Source organism: Hoplias malabaricus, chromosome 3, assembly GCF_029633855.1.
Source record: "Hoplias malabaricus isolate fHopMal1 chromosome 3, fHopMal1.hap1, whole genome shotgun sequence".
In the NCBI taxonomy this organism is placed as follows: domain Eukaryota; kingdom Metazoa; phylum Chordata; class Actinopteri; order Characiformes; family Erythrinidae; genus Hoplias; species Hoplias malabaricus.
In genome coordinates, this window is record NC_089802.1 from 59,535,071 (window position 1) to 59,557,498 (window position 22,428).

A 22,428-nucleotide genomic window follows, 5' to 3' on the forward strand; every position below is an offset into this window, starting at 1 on the left:
TTATTCCCAGTTATGTTGATAGATTCTGGAAATCTTCAGATGTTTCATAGCAGTTACTTTGCACTTAGTAGTTTTTGAGTTGGTACTTTTATACTTCTAAAGTTGTGTTTATGAATACATTGTATTAAACCTTTAGATATTTATTTATTTATTTACTTACTTATTTAAACTCAAGTGACAGTGCATTTACTTGTGTTTGGATTTAGGCTTCTCCTCTTGTAACTGGTTAAGGGAGTCTTGAAATAAAAAGTTTTGAGAAGCAAGATTTGTCAGTGAGCAACAGAATTAATCCCAAAATCCTCATAATCGCTTAAATGTATCCATATAGCTAAAGCCAAAATGGTGACATTTGAAGCACAGATGCACCTTATTTCATTTTTGGCTTATTCTTTTATTTATATAGATTTCTGTAGGAAACAACCACTAGATATTTGACATATGACAGATTGTAACATTAATCAGTGTCCTATCTCAATGATCTTTCCCATGACTGATCTGTAGTTCTGTTTATCTTCCTTGTATTGTTTTATAATACATTTGAAAAGGCAACTGTCTGCTAGTAAGATATAGACATCCCTCATCTGAGCCTTGAGTCATCCTAGTGTTTCATCCTAATTTTGCTGATTTGGGAGAAAGCCACTGTTACAGTTTGTGTTAAATACAGCATGTCACCCTGGCACACAGTAAATCTATACATAATATTTGGGAGGGCAATATCAGCTCTTTGCTCCTCAAACAACAAAAGGCATTACAAATTAAACTGAGAAATATATCAATATTTAGAGTAAAGATCTAGGATTTGAAACATGTTCAGTACATATTGTTTATACCAATGATTCTATAGTTTTAGGCAAGAGTTTAGCATCCCCTAAGATGCATTCATTCATTATCTGTAACCACTTATCCAATTCAGGGTCGCAGTGGGTCCAGAGCCTACACTTTGGAGTCACCAATCCACGTGTGTTTTTGGACTGTGGGAGGAAACCGGAGCACCCGGAGGAAACCCATGCGGACACGGGGAGAACACACCAACTCCTCACAGATAGTCACCCGGAGCGGGAATCGAACCCACAATCTCCAGGCCGCTGGGGCTGTGTGACTGCGACACTACCTGCTGTGCCACCGTGCCGCCCGATGCATGTTATGTTAATTTTTGAAGTGAAAAAAGTAAACATAATTTCTTCTGCAATATTTTGTGTGAACATTTGGACACCTTTCAATTGTAACTTATCTTAATTTACATGCCAGGCCTTAATGGACCACTTCACTAGGAATTGTCAACTGATAATGAAGCTATGACATAATGAATTCTATGAATATTAGATATTTTTGGTAAAACGTCAAATGTAGATTAAGCAATGGGTTGCACTAAGTAGTAACAAACTGTAGAAACAATTTGCCAAGACACTGGAAGTGAAATGAAACTACAACGGTACATATAGAAAGTCAGAAGGAATATGAGTTACATTCCCTAAAATATTGTGTCAGTGGGCATGTAATATTTACTGTATTTTACATGTACATCCATTTATTTTATTTTTTTATATAAACTAACTGCAAACCTCATTTCAAGAAAAATGCATTTAAAACAAGATTTTTTAAATGAACCTTTACCTAACTGAAATTTAAGTTTTTTTCATTTAAATATTTTTCCCCAACTTTTCTAGAAATGAAGTTTCTATGTGCTGACATGCAGCATAAATATTTATGTACATGGTTTGCTAGAAAATGTGTAATGTAATTGAGTTATCCACACTAGGGCATTCATAGTATATGAAAAAGAGTTTGTGGACACCTCTTCATCCAGCATATAGCGTGTTTCCCCACCTTTCTGCAGGGTCATCTTCTACTCTTATCAGATTATTTAACACTAGATTTTGGAATGTTTCTGTGATTGTTTGTGGTTATTTTTATATGTTGGATGACTTTGGCTCACAAAAGCCACTCCGTCTGATCTCTAAAGTATAAGACAGAGCTCAGTTCTACTGCTCTAGACCAGTACTGGGGGTCCAGAGTAATCCCCTGTGTGCACAGTGAATTATTGTGTTGCTTTAAAGGAACACTATGTAATGATTTCACCTTAAAAATACAGCTTAAAAACACTGTGATGCTCCACAGACCTGTAATAGAGAGAAAGGAGCCTCTGTATTTGCTAGTCTGGGCTCAGCACTGCAGAAACTGTATTATGTAAATTTGGAAGTAGTGTAAAGGCCTCAGTATACTTCTCTTGAAACTACATTCATGAAGGCTGGGCGAAGGGAGAGAGCCTTTGCAATCTTTGCAAAATTGCATACTTTAATACTGTAGATGTTCTGAGAATTGCTCCTCAAAGTTGTCATAGTTTGTGCTGTGACATGCCTCTTTTGTACTGACCAATAAAAAACCTTTGTCGCGTAGCGTTTATGCCGCGGAGTTCGCCCAGCTTCACTGTGTGCACAACACGGTGAGCGAAGCCTCCGCACGACGTATGAGTTTGTTCTTTTTCTGCTAAATTGCGTCATATTTTTCGCCGACGCCAGGCGAACGTCGTCTCCGCAAAAGGTATGCAGAGGCCTTAAGACACCCGCCCCCTCCCTCCACGTTGACTTCAGTACAAGTGCTGTAAAAACGTATTACATTCAGGGCAGCCTCAGGAGCAAAAAAACTTAAATTCTTACGTAGTGTTCCTTTAAAGTTTAAACAAGAAGGGTGTCCTGTAAATAATCTGTAGGCCGTAACAGCCGTTATTTTAAATACACAGCAGAGGGCAGCATTATCTTCAGAACGCTAGAACTGTGACCGCGCATGTTCGGTGTGCTTCAGCGCAGTGACGTCAGCAGGGCCGTTTGTTGGTACGAGTGAGTGAGTGAGTGAGTGAGTGGGGCTCCAACTGCCTGCTGTGTATATACACACACTCACATACACACGGTGTGTGTCTTGTTGCCTATGTGAGTGAGTGTGTGCCCGGTGTAGACTCGGTGTTCCGCCGCTGCTGGATGTTGATCCTGTGCCGGTCTGCTCCTCTAGAGAGAGAGGACATGCCGCTGCGGAGAGTAGCGTTTAGCTGAATCCCGGGATTGAAATAAAAGCTTCCAAGGTAAAGGCGCTGCGCTTTCTCCGACTCTTCAGTAGAGGGAGAGAGAGAGGTGTATGTCTGCTGTTGCTTGTTGTGGTTGGTCTTTTTAAGCTTTTCTGAAGTATTTTCACGAAGCTCTCAACCCCAAATCCAATCAATGATCCGCGAAACGCCGTTTTATCCGTTGTTTCCTGCTAGTGAAGGAGGCTCCTCTCACTTGGCCTGTCTCTCTGTCCCTGGCTCGGTTGTTCGGCTAAAGGCAGTTAGCCTGAGGAGCTAAAATAAGCCTGAACTAACTGAACCTGCTGGATTTGTCCTTTATTAATTCTCTGAACAGACACAGTACATTTAACCACCCGTAGTCCCGTGTTTTCGTGGCTCTTAAGCGGCTTCGTTGTTTAAAACTGTTTAATCAGTAGTCTCCAGCTCTGCTCCAGGAGCTTCCCTCCCCTTTACTGCTCGGTGTAATGTTTTCCCTGATATTAAGCGCATATATATGTTCAAATAGAGCTGGTTTGTAAGATTAATAATGAGGTGAATCAGCTGTGTTGAAGCAGGGGGGTCACTAAACTGTACAGCTGTGTGCCACTGTTGTAATGTTGTATTAGAGCAGTGGAACTTTAATGTGCTTGTATTACAGTCCTGAATGTGAACTTGTTAACAACGCTGTGTTTGCTTGTCTCGCTTGATTTCATTCAGTTTTTTTGTGTGATGACCTCTCCAGGTGTGAAGAAGTAATGCATAATTTCTCCACTTCTCTCTCTTCTATGTCTCATGTTTACTGGGGCCTGTTATTCTTGCTTATCATGGCACACATCAATTAAGCTTCACAGCTGCAATGTTCTCTTAGAGACAGACTAGTGTTAAATTATATTTCTGTAACTGAGATGATCCTCGAAGATGCCTAGTTGCAGATGATCAGGTCTTACCTCCTCAGCAGTCTTGGAAAGACTCACTACAAAATCTTGAATCTCTGCGCTTCTGAACGATGTTGCCATCCAGGTAGGGCTGAAAGATTAAGTTGGAATTTGAAAGTTTGCAATTTTCAGATCATTTACTAATCAGAGGCCGCCAGACACTGCTTTGTGGGTGATAACAAGCAAAACTTAATGACTGTCTGGTGTCCTGCACACAGCATTCAAAATGAAAACAATCCTGCTTCCTGATTTATGGAAGATAATTATAATTTAAGTCACAATCACATTATATGTGAGTAAAACTGCAAATAGGTTTTTTCCTCAGATATTGTCCAAATACCGTATTAAAGCACCCTGTTTCTTGTTCATACTTTATATTATATGATTCTTACCTTTACAGCTTTTTTGAATGTATATAACTAAAGACAAACGGAAGAAGAAACTAAATTTCTTTCAGGTTAATGAAAGTTACATGCAGCAAGAATGTTTTGTAACTAATTTAAAATCATTTCAACTGGTCCGTTATGACGAAATCTGACACGACGTTAACAAAAGGGAGATTTAAAGGTTTGTTCCAGCAGGGGTAATACATTTAATTAAGCCAATTTTATATTGAGAGGATAATTTTTTATGATATTTGTGGCATGAATTTGTTTGTGGATCCTATGGTTTACAAAGTTGCAGCCTTGTTTTGTTTACAACAGTAATAATATTTGTACATGGTTGTAGTTGTTTTATTTTAATGTAAATACAGTTTGGACACAGCGTGTGCCTCCAGTGTGCACTAATGGATCTTTAACCTGTGCACTGACATTATTACAGTGGATAACCTGTGATCTCTCTGCTCATCCACTTTAGTGCTCAGCAGTGCTGTCCACTGTCGTTCTTAGCCTGGGGCTAGTGTTCAGTGCTGCTGAAGTGCAGTAGAAAGTATTTGTGGTCAGGTAATGGGCTGTGCTCTTATTTAAGCTATGTGTATTGGAAAGAACTTTTATTTACCTGGCAGAGTTTACTGATGATTTGGTGTTTAGAGGTTATCTCATTTGACTCTGCTGTCTTATGTCTAGTTGTTTTAAAACATGTTAGTGGTGTGAGATTGAGGAATTTGGGACCTATGAGTGTTTCTTTGTAACAGGCACATGCCTGTACTTGTCCATCTTTTGACCGTGTGTCTGTTAAAGAAAACTCCATGGCTTTAGTGTTTTATAGTTATAAATAAATATATCTTAACCCAGTTTTATTTGATCACCCAAGATATGTTCGGTGCCTCAAGTTGAATTCTTTGGTTTTGTATTCAGTGCTAATATGACTGTCAGAATATGATTGTATTTGATTATATTTTGGATATTGTCAGATCTTGAAGGAAATGGGTCAAACAACACTTTTTAATTGCAAAGAGATTCCCTTATGCAGTTATGCATAAAAATGTCCTAATTAAGCCAAAAAAGACAGGTTTTCAGTTGCTAGTACTGTTTCTAGCTGTGCAACACGCTTTTCCCATTTTGATTGTGTCAGATCCCAGTCATGTCTTAGCAGATCAGCTGTATTTGGGGTAAGGTGAAACCATGACATTGTGCTGTTTAGTTAAGCCAAATACAAAGTGTGACACATTTATCTAACAGGCCTTTACTGAATTTACTCAGTGTTAGTATTGCCTCATCTAAAGTAACTGTGTTGTTTGGAATCCGCTTTTCCTGTATTTCATCATCTTCTAGGAAATGCTGTGTTTAGAATGGTTAGTCTTTTGTCCATAGTAAAACTCTGTTCCTTGTTGCCTCATGTTCTTTGTCACAAGCCTTGATGTGTCCATTCAGCTGCTTAGAGGCCAAGATGTAGTGTCTGGATTTTCAGATGTTCTGCAGTGTGTTTGACTTGCTCTTTTGGTTAACCTCACTGAAATTCTCTCTTTGAATGCTATGCTACCTTACTAATTTTTTCCTTTAACTCTGTTCTGTCCCATATCTGAAAGAAATGCTGGCATCTCCTCTCACCCTGAGATCATCTCAAAAGGCCTGAAAGGCAATCAAAGCTTATGTGGTCAGTTGTGTCCATGTTTCAACTTGTTTTTGAAAATAAAAGACATCAAAACAGTCCTCATTCTTTACATGCTACAACAGAATGGCTTCTTAGATACAGTGTGGGCATGTCCTTTGCCTATAGCACAGATGTGTCTTCAATGGCACACCGTGAAGAAAAGGACAATCGGACAGTGGTGAACATGGGCTGTTGGTGAGCTGCAGTTTTTTATTAAGCAGAAACACAAATATTCCACTTGCAAAACCTCAGCAACTGGTATCCAGTTCTGAAATGATTTAAAAGTGTAGCTTTAAGGAATGGTGATGAAACATGTTGCTAAACATCTTGCAACTTTGTGTGTGTGTTGTAGCCTTAAAACTAAAGCAAAATTGGACAGAAACTTGTTGTTACAGCACTTACAAATAAATAAGTAAATAAAATTCCCAACTCTTCCAGAAAGGGGGTTTGTTTTTATCACTTGCAGTTTCTTTCCATCCCTGAGCTGCTCTGCTTTGCGAGCTGAATGTGCATTTGCTCAGCAGGCTCACCCTATTGAAATTCTCTTGCACACTACCTTGCCATTTCAGAGAAATACAAGGAAAAAAACATTAATTCATACAAGGCAGTAAAGGAAAAGAATAGCAGTTTTATGTTTGAATGAGCTTGCAGAGAGTGATGAAGAAGTGGAAGGTGAGTTATGTGATGCAATGAGCATTGGATATTTAACATCAAAACATTAAGAAATTGCTCTGAGAGCACTGCCATAAAATTTGTCAACGAGCTGTGTCCATATAAAATCTATTGTCCAGATTTTATATGGACTACTTTCAGTTCCATATCCCTACTTGGCTCCTTTAAACCAAGGAAATGCCTTAGCTGGTCTCACTTTGGTGATTCCACTGTTCTGCTATTGTGCTGTGTCTTTCATTGGAAGGGTCTTTATTCACTACACTCCCTCATTTAGTATTCTGGTAGTGTTTCTGCCTCCCTGCTAAGAAAGAAAAGAAGGAAGCTATCTCTACACACTGTGTTTGGGCTTTGCATTGCTCAAGGACATTTCTAGTTAAGACACCACCTGTGAGGGAGGTTCCCTTGCGTAAAGCAGGCCTTAACGCAGGACAGGGTTATGGAAGGCAGCAGGGTGGCTAACCCACTCGTTCCCTAACAAAGAATGCAGTTGTAAATCAAAGGCCTAGTCTCTCACAATCAGGGAGCTGACCATCTGCGCCTTGTGGGAAGACACTCTTGAATACAGAAGAATGTTCCTTTTCTGCATTTTGAATAGGAACATGCATTTATGCAGTGTGTACTTGATGGAATATTTTGGAAATAAAGATACAAATGGTGGGTAGCTCTTCACTGACGAGCCTAAAATCATGGGTTCAATCTGTTAAATGATCACTTACAAAAATAACTTTTTATTATGAATACTATTGAATGAGACGCATTCGGCACTGTTGTGAATTATTGCAGTGTTTTGCATGGTCTATCGAAACCCAGTTTGTTTTTATGTATATTCCTACAGGAGAAACACCCCCCCGTCTCTCCACCAAGTGTGTGATTGATGATAGATGACAGAGGCAGTTGATGATAGTGTTAGTCCTACTGAAAGTTTGTTGTTCTAAAATTAAGATCACTACTAGCCCAAATTAAAATGAATATGAGTAACATAACTTATTGACTCATTGTATCTGTGTAACTCTCAATCTTTTGCTGAGTCTCTCTGGGTTTTTCTTTATTTCCTCACATTGCTGTGAGTCTGTTTTTAATTAGCCCTGCAACAGTGCTAGGGCTGCTTTTGGCTGTTAGTGTTAGATTATGTTAGAATGTTGTCAGGAAGGAGGAGACGGGCAGGAAGGGGAGAAGAGAGGGAGATAGACAGACAGGGTATTTATGGAGCTGCATCCTCCATCCTCTGCTGAGCCAGCTGACTTACAGAAACCCGCAGTTCATCTTTAAATTCTGAAACTGTGTACCCCGCTGCTTTCAGTGATAATCCCGAACACTTGTCTATCCCTCTGCCAGTTAGAGCAGCCAACTGTGACACATTGAGGTCACCTGCACTAAAGAACCCTATGCTCTGCCCAGTCTTTTTCACCCAAGATATTACTTTTTGCCCACAGTAAGCTATTAGCTTGGGTGTGGAGGTTGCAGATGGTCTTTGACTACTTTGTACAAATTGTACAGCAAGCATTTTGCCTCATACTGTGTCCTGATAATGCATTATGATATTTTAGAAATGTAAAATACAGTAATATTATTGGTGAAAATTTCAACAGAACTAGGAAATAATATGTCTGCATTATTTCAACCAGAAAATGAGATATCGTGTTAATGCCTTGCTCTCTGAAAACCTTCACGGATTGATTAGGATGTTCTTTGCATGCCACAGAAGTTTTATTTTATTAATTTTCTTTTATGTTCAATCCTAATTTTAGATCTTTTTTACTAGGGTTTATGTGGCAGAAACTAATTAGAATTGTCCCATAAAACAGAGATCAAATAAGAAATAAATCTGAAACTTTCGTAGCATGAGATCAAACCTTCTATCTTTTTCCTTGTAACATTTGTAACATGAACTTTGCATGGTATTGATTAATTCAGCTAAGTGTCAGATGACTTAAGTATGCTCTTTCTTTTCCATCTCAAGTAACGTTTTTCTTTTCTCTCCTCTTAATGCAACAGCTACTAAAGCCTATTGTTTTGCCCAGACATAGCCATTTGGTGTTTTATGATGTGACCACTAAAAAGCTGTTATGTCTTGGTCCAGGCCTGGGAGGAGTTAGCTTGCTCTTTAGATACTCTTGTCTGTATTGAATTGTTGAATGTTGTGTATTCCGAGGCAGCAGCTCTTCCCTCCTGTAGAGTATTTGGACAGCTGGAACAGACTCATCTTTTATGCCAGAAACCCAGCCAAACATGTCCCTCACCTGGTATGTTGTTACTGAAATAACATTGTTTTAGCACTGTGGAGTTCTGTCCCATTTTTCTCTGAAGTGAAATATTAAAACTGGTGAAGTACTTATGGCTTTCTGTACAGCATGTTGATGAAGACCTGAATAATCTCCAGTATCCCCCCACAAATTGGATTCCAATGTTATATATCCAACCAAGAAATTGTTTTGTCTGTTTTTAGAACCCAAAGGCTTTCAGTTGATCTTATTCTGTCTCAGTTTAGAACCAATACACTATTTTTAACTATATGTGGTCTGTTATCTTGAAGATGTAATTGAACAATGGCGATATATACAGAATAACAGTGTGCATCCAAGCAATTAAAAAAAGAAAAGTTACACTTTTCATGTTTCTCTGATGATTCCCTGTTGAGTGGTAGCCTGCAGCCACGGAGTACAAACAGTGATTAGAAATTCACACGTCATTTTCTGGTGATTGTAGTGTGTAATCCGGGTGTTACTACGGTACAGTAGTTTCCATTGCATTCTTCACTTTATGCCATTTGGGACTGGGTGTATTGTTTACAACTGACACACGATGGCCAGTACTCAGCTTAAAAAGTTTCTTTATTTTGTGTCTTCCAGCTCTGAGCTCAGAATCGGTCTTAAATTTAATCCTTTAACAGACCACAGAAAATCATGAGTCCTGACGTTTACTCTGAGAAAGGCAGTAATTTTCTTCTCCTGGTGTGAATTATCCTGGAAAAATCAAACTGATTTGCTAGTAGAATTTGAACTCTTTCATGATAATTCAGAATTTCGTATGCATTCTTAGATCCCAAGTACACAAAAGCAGGTTTTAAGCTGATTTCACACTGAACGGTCTGTGCAAGCTGCTGTTGACATCATTTAAAGTTTGCAGGGTGCAAAAGTGGGAGGTGCTCTCTGTAGTGAGGGAGGGTTAATAGAAAGAGAATGAAAATTATGCAACTACCAGACATACACTCTCCTCTGTTATTGGTCATGCTGAGACTCTGCCCATGTACCTCCTGATGCAGCGGCTCATCCAGAAAGTAAACAGCAATATAGAAGATGAGGTAGATTGCAAGTTATTTTAATTAAAAAATGAATAATGTTATACTAGTTGAGACAATATATCACCAGGTGCTGGAATGAACACAGCTTTTTGCTTTTAAGATGATCGGTTCACTACAGAACTACTCAAAGATGCCAAATCATTCGAGTTAGCATATTTCCGCTGTAGGCTTGAATCTAATTCTGAGTGTCCTTTGTCCCCTACTGAAGCAGAAGTTGAAATCTGCAGAAAGTCGTAGAGTGCTGTGAAGATGATAGGTTAGATGCAGGTTGTACTGCTAAAAACAGTGTTCGACTGCAGACCCCGTTTCCTGTTTTTCAATACAGCACTGGATTTATGTGTGTGGGTGTGGGTCCCTGCAGAGCACTATCCAGCTTTAACTGACTCTGTTCATGTAATCATGTGCAGAAAGGCAGTTTACATGTGTGTGCAGAAAATAAGTCGTCTGTTCCTGTAATTCTGTGTTTCCTACTGCTCCGCCCCTTTTAATTATTGACAGGCATTGTTGAAGGAAAACACCTCAGCCACACATTACATCACTGTAGATTTTAAGCTTAAATAAACTTACTGGCCTCTCGGCTTGACTGTTCTTCCACATCTGACCTCCAGCAGGGCCGGTGGAAAATTAAACACACTCCCAGCACTGTCTCTCCACTCTTCTGATTTGCTAAATATGAGCTACATGACCGTAAGGGAAATGAATTCAATATTGTATGCTCACTAATCATGTACTGTGCATTTCAAGTAGACTTTGTCTATGTTGAATGATAAACTTGTATAATAAAGTTTTGATATCCCTGACCAAATGTCAAGTGAAAAGAATTAAACACAAATTCTAAAGGCTTTGAGTGGATCATTGCAAAGTGATAGTTAGGCTGAATAAAAGTAGAGGGACAGCACAGGTAGTGTCATATATTTCCAGGGTCCTGAGATTGTGGGTTCGAGCCCTGCCTTGTGACTGTCCGTGCATTTTGCAGTGTTAAACCCTGTTTAATCTGAGCAAGGTTAAATGCTATCACCATGAAAACCCCAGTGTGGCGTCCTGTGATGCACTGGAGCCCTGTCCAGGTTGCATTTCTGCCTTGGATAGGGTCCAGACCCACCATGACCATGAACAATAAGAGGTTACAGACAACAAATGAATAAATAAAAGTAATTATGTACAAACTCAAGAAAACTTCAAATAATAAAATCAAATTCCACATTTTACAGATTACATTTTTACAACATAAAATTTTGACTTTAAAGTATATCTCTGTATTGGTCTTTGTCACATCTGTATTGTACCATCATTCAAATCACACTCTATCGACACTTTGGCTTTCTGTCCTAATCATTGACGTGAAACAGCAGCCTGTGTATTTTAAGGACCCACACTTTTTTTTATTTATTTATTTATTTTATTTTATTTTATTTTTATTTTAAACCCCTGAAAATTGAGTTGATGTCATTTTGGCTCACTTCAGACCCCAGGCCCTTTAGAAATCTACTCTTCTATCTACCATTTGTCACATTTATTTACAGTGAAATACCTAAGGCAATTCTTTGGAAACTGCAGTCATTTGTACTCTAAGGGACTTATTAAAAAAAAAAAAAGCTGTCCATTTTGTCAAAAAAAAGACAGGGGGAAACCCTTAAGTTCACTTACAATAAATAGATGCCAGTAGGGAATAGTGGGACTTTTTAAAACATTGCAAGTATGAAACAGTTTGAAATATTAAATATTACATTCTGACAGTGCAGGTCTTAAGATGGGGATAGACTTTAGAAAATGTCTTATCAAATTTGCTGTAAGGTTTTTCCAACTTTTCCAACACTGGAGTAACACAGTTAAAGAAGCCATTCTGGTTACTCTCTCTTGTCCTTAGGTTTTGGTGGTATCCATGCGTGATCAGGCAGGAACCTGTGAAATCTCCGCCCACACCACTGCACTGGTAACGTATTGTCACATATTCTCTGAAGAGGTAGTAAAAATCTACAGACTTACAGACTTCGTCAGCAATAAGCTGGTTTCTGTTGATGTCTGGCTGCCTTTGTATACGTGAAACAGCTGTGTAAATGCCCTCCAGACTTGTCCTGGAACAGCTGTGTGAGTAAGGGCTCCATGTACTAAGACCCACAAGGGATTTTTAAAGAGGCAGCGGACGTGGGCTGTGTGTTGTTTATGGTGGTATTTTAATGCCATTAGTGCTGGGCAATTAACCGAAATCGACATTCAGAACTTCTTATCGACATAATCTTGTCTATATCAATTATATTGATTATTTATATTCTGTTATGTCCCCACTGTGTGTTCATCTCACGTCATGTTCATGTCCCTGTTGTGATCTAATTCTGCCCCTATCTGCCATATGGAAAAACCTAAACGTCAGGTCTGACCAAGCCACTCGAGCAGCTAGTACCAGAAAAACACAACGTCTCTAATTTGGATGTGCTGTGCTTTGACTATAATTAAGACAACACTGAACAAAAAAAGTCTAATGTAAATGCTGAGAAAAAACAGTTTCAGCAACAAATCACAATCACACACCAAATATAGCAATGCTCAAAAACAAGAGCTCCCAGCAACATTAGAAAAATATCCTATATTTAATACAGGAGCATTTTATAAAACAGTACTAGCCTTGTAACTGAACTATGAGGCTCAAAAATACAAAAGCAAAATAATTGTTCATTGTTCGTAATCGTGGTAAAATGCACAATTAATCATGAGAGTAATTTGCGTTCATATTACCCAGCACTAAATGCCATGCATTTTGTCTATCATGTAATCACTTGTGTGCTTCTACCCACATTGTTGTTGTAGACTCATGTACTTCCTCTTGAAATTTTGGACTTGCAAAGAGATCAGAATGAGCAGTTATGTTGTCACCCACCCACAGTTTAGGAAATTTAAGAGAAGTGTTGGCTAGGAGTTCTGACTTGAGTCATGTAACCAACATGAGAATTTCACTTCAGTATTTGTTCCAGTACACATTATGACAAATGATAGTGTGACAAATTCATCTGAAGATCCAGATTTGTTGCAGTAATTAAATGGATCATATTTTGGATTGGCTACCACCATCCAAATATTTACTGCATGATTTTTATTTATTATTTAGTTTTTTTGCTTCAGTGTTAGCCTTCAAAACAATGAATTTATGACAAGAGTATTTAAATGCTGAATTTTCATCTGACCTTGCACCATGTTTCCAGTTTGTTTCGGGAGCTAATGTCTTCTTTATGTATTTGAAAGATTTTTAGAAGATAAATGAACTAATGAATTAATACTTTTTCATCTTAATGCAATGTCTGGCAGTATTTGAATTCCCTTCTGAATGCCATGGCCTTATTCGGACGCTATTCAGTTTAAGTGGAGAGCTAGGTTAATTTTTATTTATTTTGTTTAACCACAGGACCTCAGTAAAATTTATGATGTATTTGCAGTGGATAAAAATCTCTTAAATTTAAATAAAAATAAAAAAAAGAGTGTCTACTCGATATGCACACATTTTTCACATTGTGGGTCATATACAGCAGTGCTACTGGAGTTTTCACATTGTCTCTTCTGTTATGAGAACAGACCCCCAGCCAAAATATTAAGCCATCAAAGACCTTATTTTCTAGTCTTTAACAAAAGAATATTGGTTTCAAAAAACTTCACACATTTGTACTTATTTACATAATTATACTGTTGTAAACCATTTAGCGATAGCAACTTAATGAGTAGGGCACAAATGTAGGCTGCTGTTGTACAGGAAATGTACCTATAGCAGCCAGATGTTTCAGAAGGGATTCTTTAGATTGTATTTTAAGTTTGCGTATGGTACATCATTCAACATCTGAGGTTAGTGATTGAACGACTCTTCTGATTTGTGTCATACATTACATCACTTGCTACAGCCTCCATTCTTGAGAAAACCGATTAAAAATTACTTTACCAGAGGATATGACAGAATACTAACCCACATATCAATTGGCACAGGTTTGATGTCACCCCTCTATTTTTAACCATTGGATGGTTTAGTTTTATCTTTGGAAATAGAGTAAAGTCATTATTACCAGATTATTTTCACCATTTCAGTCACTTTTTCCAGAGTGTTTCAGGGCGGATTCTGGAGTCTTAGTTACAGTGAAAATGATCTCAGGTTATCTACTGCAAATTGATGTTTGGGTGAATGTTCTGTAATATTTTGTGGTAAAGGAGCTTTTTGCAGGTTTTCTCGACTGAAGGCTGTAGAGGAGGCATTTAGTGATGTAAAATATGGCACTGAGGAATTTGTGGCTAACCTCAGGTGTTGAAGACACGCAAATCCACAAGACTACCTAAAGAAATACTCAGAGTGAAACTTCCAACATCTATATGGAGGTTTTGTACATAACAGCAGTGTATATATGTGTTATGAATATGTATCCTACTCATTAATTTATTATCATTCAACAGTTTATTCCATGGGCCATTCTCAGAACAACAGTGGTGTTACTTTGGAATAATGAAATACTCTGGTAATGATTACATTACCCCATTTCCACAGATATAACTTATCCAAATAGGGCTAATGTCTGGCAAATAAATATAAAGGCAGAGAACACTAGAGAGATGCACATTGTGTCTTACAGTCAAAACAAGATTTCCAACTTTGGACTATAGATTAAGCACTTTTAGGAGGAAACTGTGTTTGTTTATTGTGCTAGTTTATTGGCGCTAGAACTAGGCCAGTCAGAATAATTACATTATTGACTTTATGTACAATGTAGGGATATTTACTAAATAATTTTTGGTGACCTCAATATCATCTATTGTGTTTACTTGCATGTGTGTTCACATTAGAATGAGGGTCACCCGTATTTTAACCACTTGCTCTGTTCTGTTCTCTGGTCTGTCGAATGGTTTGAAAGCAGTGGTTACGTTTATTTGGGATAGTAAAACATTTTTTAATGTTAAAATTCAGATATCTGAGAATAATTAATAATTGGGTTTTTTACTAAAAGTGCATTTAAATGTGTGCAATTGCATTGTGTCATTATGTTATCATATAGCAGTGGATTAAAATGACAATCATATCATTTATCACAATTATTTCTAGGACAGTATATTGACCACAAAATATGGCTATAGGGACAGGCTTAGCTTGAACTGTCTTTTCATTTGGGAGCTACTTACTTAACAGATTCAGTTGTTTTAGGCTACATCTGGTCAGTGCATACAACAAACAAATAGTTCTCACAATTACCTCTAAGTGACCTTGCAATCACTAGATTTAAAACTTTATCTTTAACTTTAACTTTAAGTGCCTCCCTCTTTCCTTCTGGCTGCACTTTGCTCTATGTTTTGCTTCCTCTCCATGCCCCACCTCTCTTCCTTTCTTGCGCTCTCTCTCTCTCTCTCGCTCTCTTCTGTCAGTCAAGTACAAGCAGGGCTGATTCCCACTGGTAAAGGTCAAGTCTTTCTATGGATTTGCTTGGAGAGTACCTTTGCTCTCTCTGTGGTTTAAAAAAAAGAAACACAGAGGCTAGTATGTGATTTTGTGTGGTTTTCAGTGAAGAGGAAATCTGGTTCAGGATTCGCAGAAGTACTTCATGCAAAAGTAGAGTGAGCTGTGATCTAAATACTTCCCCTGGGGTTACCATCATGACGTGTGTGCATGCTGGTAACGTCACACCACATTTTCTTTTGTCAGGTGGATTACAGCTTCAGTGTGATTTCAGCAGTAGAGGAGAGGGCACAGAGTACGCTGCTCAGTCGCAGTTTCTCACAGGATGGCACTTTGACCCCAAATGACATCGTGACAACCGGATGACTGTTGGATTCCTCTGGATCAGTGAGCAAATTCAGCAGTGAAAGGCAGTGTGATGTCCTCTGGTTTGATGTTTGCTGGCAAAATCCAGGGTCCACATTTGTACTCGAGCATAGTTTGTTGAAAACCTTCAGTCGGAGTTTGCTGTGGATTTTATTGACTCTTTGTCCTTCATCTATGTTGGTGGACTTTGTGTTATAGCTATGACCTTTAAAATGAAGTTGCTATCTTCAGGTAAGCACATATCGCTCTTTTGAAAGGACTGGAAATTCCAGTGGAGATTGCTGTAGATGCTATCACTTATGTTGAGATTTGATTAAGAAAATGCAGGTTTTAAAAGATGACTGGAATAGGTGAATCTCTTTTTCAAGTCAGCGTGTTTCTGCTGTGTTTCTTCCCTTGTCTGTTTTTTTTTTTTTATGCTGTTCGTTTAACAAAAGTATAGCTTAAGATTTTTTTATTCCATATACCAAGTTTTCATTAAACTGTAGTCGCTTCTTGACTTAATGAGAGTTAATTGTTGGGGTGATTCATTGCCAGTTAAGTGGTAGGTAGGAAAGGGGACGTTGTGTCATTCTTACTGGACCTAGATTCTATCCCATATATAATTGGACACACTTCCAGAGTATCTCTGGTTCCTCTTTTACTTTATTTCACAACTTTGCTATGGCTGCGTTTGTGTCTCTTCTGAAGAACTTATTCAGCAAGATCTAAAGCCCAGAGAGGAAATACGCTGCAGTACACCATGTGATGCTTGACTAGAAATGTTTCGTTCTTGTCAACATTGCGTTGAACTAACTGCCCTCCCCTACATTGCTCTAGTAGTACAACTGCAGGTATAAGACTGTAATTATATGTGTATTTAAGATGTCTTCAGGTTGTTGAATTGAGCTGTGCATGACTATAAAATGATGGACATTTATGATCTATATATTGAGAACAGTGTTATAAAGCTTCCCGTATTATAGACATGCTCCAGTTTTGGGCCAATGTTGTTTGCTGCTTTATTTTTTCCAAATCACCCCTTGATCACCTTGGCCGACCAGACTGTCAGACACTTTACAGACGTCGCTGGTCACAACATCGTGTCCATTCCTATTTTTCCATTCCAGTACATTTCCAAATACTATATATAATTGTCTAGGACAAATCTTATGCTAGTGCTACGGTAAATTATGCAGCACTAATTCTGATCCATACTGCAAGTCATGCATCCTCAGATATTGCTTTGAAATATTGATCAAATCTATCTAAAGCAAGTACATTTTTTGACAGTTAATACCAGTATGATTTCAATATCATTGTGCATTCCTACCTGAATGCCTCATGTTTACAAAGTGGTTATTGTAGCTTAGATATGCTTTTATATATTTTTGGATTGGCTAAAATCACTTGTGGATGCAAAAAGTGCAAAAAAGTATAATAAAAATAAAGAAAGAAGTTTAAATATAGATTTAGAGCAGCACTGTTTTATGCAGTGTTTTCGTAGATGGGTATATTTTGGATGTGTCATGACCGGAAGTTCACAAGTAGGACCAGAGTACACAAACAGGTGTATGGTACCTTAACCCTGCAGTTCAGGAAAACGTAACCCCTGCATCTTGCTTTATTTCGCTAATGCAGAGGTAGTTTGAAGCAGTCAGTGAATGATGCTTCACCCAGATCTGTTACAGAAGTCGATATCCCGCCATAATATGCACTAGCCCCGTGTTTCTGTGCAGCTGCATATTCAGCAGAAGGCCTAATTTAGACAATTACTAATTGAATTCAAGCAATTTATATTTATATATGATATGAAAATGCTGTCTGTTTATGGTTCAGTACTGTCAGATTTGTTCTGTTGGGTAGAATTTGTCTGTTACCATATCCTGTTGTCTCATGATCATTCAAACGTTACAGAGTTCTGCTCATGAAACCTTTAACCTTCCTGGCTTCCATCATAGAAGAAAAGTGCTGTTAGTTAGAAATCTGTGAAAGTCTTGATTTTTCATGTGTCAGCACATTACTAAAAACTGTACATGGTTTAATTTTTAAATGTTGTCTGAACTTACTGCTGGATAGGAAAGGTCCAGCTCTCCTGGATTTTGCTCAGAGTAACTGGCTCTTGACAATGGACGTGTGAAAATGTGGTTGGCACTTGCCTTGTTTGATAGAGATTTCTTTTACAGGAACAAGGAATATGCTTGCTGACAAATTTTAATATTTGAATATTCATGATAAGTATTCAAACAATTTTAGTTTGCGCCAGCGGAAAAGTGAGGCTTGGGGAGTGAGAGAGAACCATCATTACTGTAATCAAACTAGTGCTCAAGGAGGCTGACATGTACTTTCAAAACTAAATTTTATTGCTCAGAATGCAATACTTTTTGATCTTAGCTTGTACAGCTGTGTCTGACTGCACCTTGTAAAGTGACAGCTTGTTTGTGTTCAGGCCATGCAAATGACCTCGTGTCTAACCATCTGAATCTTTCACAGGTGGCGACAGACAAAGTAGCTGGTAAGCTGAGTTCAACTCTTTCATGGGTGAAGAACTCAGTGTCGCACACGGTCAGTCAGATGGCTAGCCAGGTGGCCACGCCCTCATCGCTGCACACCACAGCGGGCTCGTCCACCATCTCTCTGACTTCACCCGGCCTCTCGCCATCGACGCCGTCCCCTTCCCAGCTCAGCCCGGACGATGTGGAGCTGCTGGCCAAGCTAGAGGAGCAGAACAGGTAAGAGCAAGCGACTTGACTACTGTGTCACCAGTTACGATGGCTGATTTCTGTTTAGTACCAAACAAAGCTAATTTTATAAATGGCATAGAGAAGAACTCTTCCTCCTTTTTAAAGTTCGCAGTGGCTCTCTCTGCTTTGACAGTCCGTGTGCCTTATGTTTAATATGACTTTCTTCTGATCTGGTGGCTGGATGAGATTTGGTCAGCTCCACTCAACCCTGTACACAAGGGTTTTAATGTTTAAATAACATGTATACTGTTAAATCATTATCATAAGAGTCTTGAGCCTAAACATTTAATTCTATGGTGGAAGGGTGAATTTGCCTCCCATGCACACTGACACTTTAAATAGCATGAAAACTGAAAGATGAAATTGGGAGAGGAAGCTCCTTAAGTGTTAGATCTGTTACAGACTTGAACAAGCTGCCATTTTGACTTTTTTGGGTTTGCTGTAGCCTCTTTTCTCTGCTAAGCACCATTTGGCCTTGCAGTATATAGTTTCAAAGGCCCTTTGACCATGACATTTTTCCACTTCAATTCTGGCTGGACTGGTAAAGGATTAACAGTTAACTGAAATCTAGAGTATTCTATGGTGTGTGGAGCCATTAGCTTAAGTTTCCCTGAGCTATGTATGGTGCTGTGTATAATTTTTCTTCAGTACATCATCGTATTTATTTAGCAGCACAAAAAATGAAAAAGAAACTGTAACCGGTCTCAGGAGTCCACAGTGGCATAGAATGACACAAATACGGCTTTGGGAATCATTTGACTCAACAGTGTGAAAGATGTTTATGTTAAGATGTTTTTGACTGAGGCTTGAAACACTATCTGTTAACATGTTTCATGCCTAGATTTTATCTTTTTTGAATTCTGTTAGAAAATGTGACTAAAAGTGAAACCCAATTTGATCTGGTGAGATTCCATTGTACTTTTCCATTTAAAAAGAAGCAATCACATCACCACCGTTGTTTCTGGTTTATTTCTTAGAGTGAAAATGAGTGTTAATTGGCTAATACTGGTGTTTTATACACTGTCAGACATTAGAATTATATCAGGCTGATTGTGTTATGTGTGGTCAAGATCGGTCTCTGAACACCTACAGATGTGGTTTGTGACTTGGGGTGCTTACATTAATCAAGTGAAAGCAAACATTATCTAAACACTGAAAACAGGTTTGGTATATACACTTTGAATATATGCACTGCTTCTTTCATAGCAGCACCACCACTACAGTTGCCTAAATTTAGATTCTTCTCCTCTAAGTGTTTACCGTACCACTACACTGATACGGTAAGAGCACTGACATGGTGTTAACATGGTGGTGCCTCTGTTCTGTGGCTGGTTTGTGTTGTCAGGCCGGTGAGAACAGGGCATAATGTGTTTCCCTCTGGAAATTCATAGCTGCTAGCTTTTTTTTTTTCCCTCTCTTTCTCTCCCCTTCCTCCCTCCCTCTTTCTCTCTGAGCCAGTCTACAGCCAGTGTTCACATGGAAATGGGCATAGGCATGCAAACAGAATGCTCTCTGTCTGTGGTTTGGAGAAAAAATTGGCATTCAGGTTTGAAGAAGCAATTTCTCTGTTTGCATTAACATCTGAAGGGGTGCTTTGTGTGATGTGTCATTCGTGTGTTTGAGTGTGGCCATAGAGGGAATCGAAATTTGAAAGTGTTGGGCTGACATAGAGTAGAATGTGTAATGTAAATGAGTGTAGGAGTGAGTTTGTCATGTTTGTCAGATATGAAATTCAGTATATGAATGTTCAGTGAAGACTAATAGAAACTCGTGATATGTGAAAAAGCCTGTATCTTAAACAAGTAAAAGAGCTGCTTTAGGACTGAGCTTAACACTAATAAAAATGCTCTATACCAGTTGTTTGCAAACTGTGGTACGTGAAGCAGCAAGAAGTGGTACGTGAGAGGACCTGGACAAATGTACGGCTTAAGGAATTTATTAACTAAAAATATAAGGTTTAGATTTTAGAACAGACGAATGGACACTGTGTAGGAAACACATTTATTAAGTAAACAAAAAAAAGTTGTTTATTTTTCTTATTTTATGCATCACGTTATATTTTATAAGTGTGGTGACCTGACTTGGCCTGTGATCTTTCTCTCTGATGAAACTGATGCCCCGCTTGGGATTCAGGACATTTGACCTCTGACCCCGGCTCCTGCTCAGGCAACCATGGTCGCAGCTGTGCTTTTGATACAGCCCAACCCTCACCGTGGTCTGCCATTAAAACAGCACAGCTTCAAACACATCAGTGCCTAGGGTCCAGTCTGACCCTCAGCTTAATCCGTAGTAGTTCCACTGACTGAGAGTAGACTGCATTTCTGGTTGGGCTGAAAATGGTCAAGTAAATTATAATTCCATTCTTCACTTCTAAAGGTTTCTGTGAACCTAACATGTAGTATCTAGTGAATGTTTATTTGAGCTGCTAGCCTCTCTGAGGAGAATCTGAGGGAGTTTGTTTGATAAAGCGTTGAAATCACATTCTTGCAGTGCTGTGGCCTTCTACGAATATAATTTGACATCACTGCTGTAGGACTTTTTATTCTGTGGCTTAGCAGACCAACTTTCAGTGTTTGGTTTAGAGTGACATTAGAGGAAGTATTCTTAGACTGAGGAGAAAATCCGGTAAAGTACACAGAGAGTACTGGGGGAACTCCTGAAGCACAGATGACTCACTGTAGTAGGCTTTCTAGTCACCTTGGCTTTTTTGGCAGTCATGAAGTCTTACTGTTATCTTATGTTATGTATTAGTCACAGTTGTTGCTGCCTAGTAACCTGAAACAAGCGGATAAAGTATTGGTCCGCACATGTTTGATACTGTAGTTATTTAACACTTTCACTGAGGGAACATTTCGCAACAGGTTTTCCCATCTCTTTAAGGGCTGTGTGACACTGTTACAATGGATAGTACATGAGAATCTGAACTAATTACTAAATTCATTTTTATTATTTGGTAATGTAATCCTTCATGTGCAGTAGCTCAGTGCTTACAGTTTCCATTTTAAAGGCACATTCTTGCAGCAGTGGTGCCATTTGCCTTGATCTACTTTTATATATTTTTTCAGTATTGGAAAATGATGACCAACAGAGCTGCTTAATTTCCATACATTCACAAAGATATGACATTAATTACAAAAAAAGTAATCAACCATGATCCCATGAAAGAGCTGTTGCCCATTATATAAGGAGCTATCTCCATATATGCCGATTTCGTCCGACTTGTTTAACTGTAACATTTAACTAAGTAAACTTATACAACTCCAAGCAATAATTGCCTTCCTATTGTGATGGCCAATTAATTAAAACATGGCTTTATGATTATTAGCTTGGCTGAAATAAAAAATGAATCAGATAATACTGACTGGGGACAGGAAATCGTAGGATTAATGTTGAGAAAAAAGAATTTTAGTGGTTTCACAAAGATTTGTTGTCTGAGTCCAGGCAGGCATGACAATAATTGATCAGGAAACACAATATTCAAACTCCTGTCTGTTTGCATGCTGGAAACTGGTCTATTGTGTTTACGAACTCCATTGTCAGTAAATTAGTAATAAATACAATACTGTCTCAGTACGGTATGGTAGGCTTTCTCTCTCTGCTCATGGCCAAACATTGAAAAGCATGAACTGGGATAAGGACAATGCTCTATTCCTTCTTCACAGATGTTTAATATTGTCTTATTTTTTGCTGTTTTAGATTTCTTAAGGTGGAGATGTCTACAAATTCGAGAGATAACGAGTAACTGCATTACTGGAAAATGCTACAAAACTAAACAACTTGAGTTACAAATGAGTTTCTGTGGTAATTGCAACAGTGAATAAAAACTTAGACCAGTTAAACTCCAGCCACATACAAACATCTGTTTTTTAAATAAATATGCGTACTGTTCCATCTTGAATGACAGAGAGCTTCTTAATGCGAACAACACAGAGTAGCATTTTCTC

The 22,428-nt window shown here is 38.4% G+C and overlaps 1 protein-coding gene across 5 annotated transcripts in view; it reads left to right on the plus strand.

The window, feature by feature from the left end:
• The first annotated feature begins 2,807 nt into the window (after window positions 1–2,807).
• Window positions 2,808–22,428, plus strand: part of evi5b (ecotropic viral integration site 5b) — a 60,770-nt gene continuing 41,149 nt past the window's right edge. Inside the window, exons 1-3 of one of the 5 annotated variants that reach the window (XM_066663099.1) lie at window positions 2,808–3,076; window positions 11,847–11,912; window positions 18,234–18,472. In XM_066663099.1, the coding sequence (XP_066519196.1) occupies window positions 11,862–11,912; window positions 18,234–18,472 (290 nt within the window). In that variant the 5' untranslated portion in view covers window positions 2,808–3,076; window positions 11,847–11,861. Of the gene's footprint in view, window positions 3,077–8,873; window positions 8,922–11,846; window positions 11,913–15,878; window positions 15,993–18,233; window positions 18,473–22,428 lie in introns of those variants that run through there. The other 4 variants (XM_066663104.1, XM_066663100.1, XM_066663102.1 and 1 more) reach the window with 4 other exon arrangements.